The following is a 4,583-nucleotide window of genomic DNA, read 5'->3' on the forward strand; positions in this document are numbered from 1 at the left end:
AGCAGAGAAATTTCAGCATAAAATATGAAACAAAATTAAGTAATAAAATGAAAAACATTTTTAGAAAATTATTTGTCATACAAAAAAAAACCGAGGCACTGTTGTGTTATCTATTTAAAAGAAACTGAATTTAAAATATTAATTTAAAACAGGGAGACAGGAAAATTCGAAATCCGGAACACATCATAATACACTGTCGTTTTTACTGCTACAGAAACACTGGGCCAAGAATATAATGAGCCTACACTGTAAGCCCAGATAGGGAACAAAGTTTTAATTGCGCTGCACGTGCGGTGTACCTTAAGTGGTCTCTCGGGGAAAAAGGTCAACAAACAAATTTTTTTAGCCACACGTGTAAGTATGTCTTTGAGTGATTGTCTGAATGGCCACGTGACAAATCCAGCAAATAACCGACACTCGGTTTTGTGCCATACCAAAATCATTGAAAGTTTATGTCATTCTCTTTGTAGTCCATGATAATGATTGTGAACAAAAATTGGTTTCAATATTAGGTAAGAGTATAAAAAATGTTGGTGAATGGTGATACCAATAATCAAAACAAATATATGTCTTTAATCTCTGTTTTTGCCTCTTAAAAATGAAAAGAAAAATATCATCGTAATCTAAACTTACTACATTCAATTTTAAAAAATAAAAATAAACTTACTACATTCATTAAATAGTCAACTGTTTATGGAGATCTTGGTTATCTTAAAATCTTACAATAGTTTCTAGCTGCTAATTATGACTATACTTAGAAAAAAATAATATAAGAATCGGTTGCATGTACATATTAATTTGTCACTTTCTACTTGAGTAATTTCAAACTAAAACATCTTTCTCTGAATTAAGTCAGAAGCCATTGTGTGTAATGTGTATTGCAACCGCAACACGTAGATAAAATATTAAAATCTGAAAACGAAAACAATAATGTTAGATAATTTGTATATACATTATACAACGTCTTTGTCTGTCTTTGTTCGTTCGATTACAAAAAAAGATTTTTTGCCATTTTTTTGAGGTGTAAATTGTTTTCTTTACTTTTAAGTTGAGTTGAGTAATGTAAGCATTTTCAAGCCAGTATTGTGGTCTCTGATGGACACAGGGAACAGTTGTTCTCACAACTTGGCAAAATTTCGTCATATTTTTTTGCTACTTCCAAGATGATGTATATAATTTATATAGTATCTTTATATATGTTGTAAACTGTTAGAATGCAAAAAGAGTTAGATAATAGCCATGTATGAAGATGCTGAATATTATTAACACATGAAAACTTGAAAATGTATCATCTACATGCTCTCTATTATTTAATCAACTAATTATATTCCTTGAAGCCTAAAAATAATCTCTTTTTCGATCCTTGAACCTTTTGATGATTCTTGTTCATTTCTCGATGGTCTATAGAAAACTATAGTAGTGTAATTTACTAAAAACGCATAACAATCAGAGAGAATTATGGCTTTATGATGATTTTGCCTTTTGAAGCAAGTACCAAAACAAGTAAAGTTCTCATCGTATGCGTAATGTAATGTATGTTATAATAATGATAATTTTTTACTTTTAACCCTGTCTAATTGCAAGAACAGTAAAACTGGATTAAAACTTCTGAAAGGCTGGAGAACTTAAAAGAGTCAACAAGAGATAACATACACCGGCTATGTACATATGACTAGGAGCTAAACATATTTTATAACGAAAACAGTAGAGCAAAATTAAAATAAAGATTAAAATTAGACACACAAGACATGATATATAATTAATCAGCTTTCATCGATATTCATTTGATTACAAAAACAGTTCAAATGGGACTAGAACTCATAGAGACTCTTCTTCCTCAAAGTTTCTTCTTTAGTTACTCCCCCATTGCTTGTGACCAGGGACCCATTTAGGACACTTGGGGCTGAAGTAATTATCAACAACCCTAGAGTTTAACAGCTCAATGATCGGAGCAAACTTCACACACCTTGGTGTCTTGTACTGATTGATCGAAGCCCCTAAGCTTATTGCATAATCCATGAGCTTATCGAAAGTCCCTGACTCGACAATCTTGATCTCCAACGGTCCAATGGACTTATCACTGACCCTTCCTTGTCTATACACACTGTTAAGTGATTCCTCTATGGTTAAGCAGCAATCCTCGAAGACCGAGGGAGGAATTGGCGTGTTACCATTCAAGCAGAGCTCCCAGAACAAGACGTAGTGGCCCGGGATAGATGATGTGTCCGCATAGCTAGTGTACTCGGAGAGGGAAGCTTCAAACGGAACAAGGTGTGTTACCGCGTTTTTAACTGCGTTTTGAAGCTCAACCTCATCAGTTTTGTCTGCGTCAATGCTTAGGACCACGTTCTTGCGGCATATGAAGCTGAACTGAGGCGCATTGTTCTTGAAACCAGTCACGCTTATGACATCACCTACTCTGTATCTGTATAGTCCTATAAAGATCACAAAACAAGAAAAGGTTCAACAATAATTCAATCTTATATGAGTAGATGAAAACTAAAGATTCCATCTAAATCAAATCAATCAAAGATGATCAGATTTAGTTCAAATCAATGAAAGGTGGTTGGTTTTCTTACCAGCATAGGTGGTGACTACAAGCTCGTACTCCTGACCAAGCTTGACATCAACAAGATCAACAAGCTCTTGCTGTTCTTTCTCAGTGAGTGCTTTTGGAAGACTGATTGAGCTAGTGACTCCACTGTTCCGATGAACAGGCAAGAACTCGAAATAGGCCATGTTCGGTATGAGAGTGTAAGAGACTTCGCTTGGTTTGCAGAGCGGCCTGAGATTCACACCAAAGTAACATTCGGAAGAAGCATACATTGTGCAGACCAGAGGCAAACCATTGCTGTAATAATCCAGAGTTGGAATATACTGTGACATTGTTCCAGTCACAATCACATCCACATACTTGGTGTTTGGCCAAATCCTAGTGATGATCCCTTGCCAAGAGGTCTTCCTGCATTCCGATTCGACGAAATCAGCAAGCTTAGGATCCGGTTTAAGAATCTCCCCAACGGCCTCACGAACAGAAAGATCAGTTATCTCGGAGCTGAGAGTACCGGTTCTAATGTCACGGGCAAGCTCAGGCCAATGTTTCTCAAGAAACTTGATGGCTCTAATGAAACCAGAGGCAAAGACAGCTCCAACACGAAGAACCTCTTTGTGTTGGCATAAACCACAAAGCATTTGAGAGTACATGCTCTGGTAAGAGTCAGGACAAAGGATGGTTTGGTTGGGACTTGTGTAGTTGGTGTAAGGATCAAAAGGTCTTTTCTTGAAGTGAGAGGATTTGTAGTAACTGGTTAAAACAGGACGAGCAGGGAGACCACCAGGTGTCTTGGACTCGGATTTGATGAAGAGAAAATACATTCCTTTGCCTTTGTCAAGACCAGGAACAAACTGGTTCATCACAGGCATCAAAAGACTGTAGAGTAGTGATCTTCTGTCTAGTTCCTCTTCTATTGTTGGCATCAGTTTCCTCTCTCCACCAGAAGTCCCAGAACTGTTTACACACAAATCAACATAAACCACACCATGTTAAGCATATTTTTTTTTCCAATGATTTCGACAAAAGTAGACCCATCAGAAAAAAGTTGTGGTTTTTTTTTCTTTTTGGATAAAGGTTTTTTTGAGTACCCCATTAGAGATTCGAATCTTAAAACTTAGCCTAAGTGATGAAACAGAACACAAAACAGAGAGAAGCATGAACAGAGGATCTTTATAAAACGTAAAGAATCAAGAAAATGTAAGAGAGGAACAAAGAGATCAAATGGTCAAACCTTGTGAGGAACTCAGAGATGTGGTTAGAACAGAGGATTTGGGATTTATCACCATTAGCGATTCTGTTGATCTCAGGTTGAATGTCTTCGTAAGTAACGACAGGCATGACGTGTTTGAATGTCTCACGGTCGGTTCGTCCTCCGAGCCCGTGTCGTTTGAGGTACTCCACGTCAGCATTACGTGAAAGGATCTCTTCAAGAACTCGTCTCTGGACATCATCCGCGTTAGTTGTCACGTCCTCGATGAATTGGAGCTTGTTCTTATTCTTCTCCGCGAGGCTCTGATCAGAAACCTCAAAAGAAGATACGATCTTTGGTGCCTCAGGCATCGTTTTAGGTTTTTTTTTTTTTTTTGTGTGTTACAAGATTCGAAATGAGAGAACTTAAGAAAAAAGAAGAAAGCTTAAAGAAGAGTGATATGGTATCGGTGAAGAAGCTTGATCTGGTTTTGTTGAAGCTTGAAGGGTGTGAGGAAGAATGGAAGAGAAAGGGTTAATATATATAGAGGGAAGAAGGAAGAAGGAAGAAGGAAGAAGGAAGAAGGAAGAAGGTGAAGAAGAAAGATATCGAAGGGTGTAAATGTACTTTCGCATTATGTTAAATCCAGGATTTAAGTGAACGGCTTACTATTCGTGTTTAATTGAAATTTTAATTCTTTTATTTCGTTTTCATTACAAAAAAAAGTGGTATTTATATATTTTATTTATTCGACGAAATTTTATTTTATTTGATTTTACCGTATTGGCTTAGAGAAAAGGTTCTTTAAAGTTTAAGGACATTCAAACTTGTATATATACT

At 36.4% G+C, this 4,583-nt stretch overlaps 1 protein-coding gene across 1 annotated transcript; it reads right to left on the minus strand.

Annotated features, from left to right (window-relative positions):
• Positions 1–1,577: 1,577 nt before the first annotated feature.
• Positions 1,578–4,284, minus strand: LOC104725971 (indole-3-acetic acid-amido synthetase GH3.6). The gene is made up of 3 exons (XM_010444723.3): positions 3,786–4,284; positions 2,580–3,508; positions 1,578–2,435 (listed from the first exon to the last, which is right to left on the minus strand). The coding sequence occupies exons 1-3, from the start codon at positions 4,112–4,114 to the stop codon at positions 1,852–1,854; spliced, it is 1,842 nt and encodes a 613-aa protein (XP_010443025.2). The 5' UTR covers positions 4,115–4,284; the 3' UTR covers positions 1,578–1,851.
• Positions 4,285–4,583: the final 299 nt, after the last annotated feature.

Source organism: Camelina sativa, chromosome 11, assembly GCF_030686135.1.
Source record: "Camelina sativa cultivar CO46 ecotype springtype chromosome 11, ASM3068613v1".
Classification (NCBI taxonomy): Eukaryota; Viridiplantae; Streptophyta; class Magnoliopsida; order Brassicales; family Brassicaceae; genus Camelina; species Camelina sativa.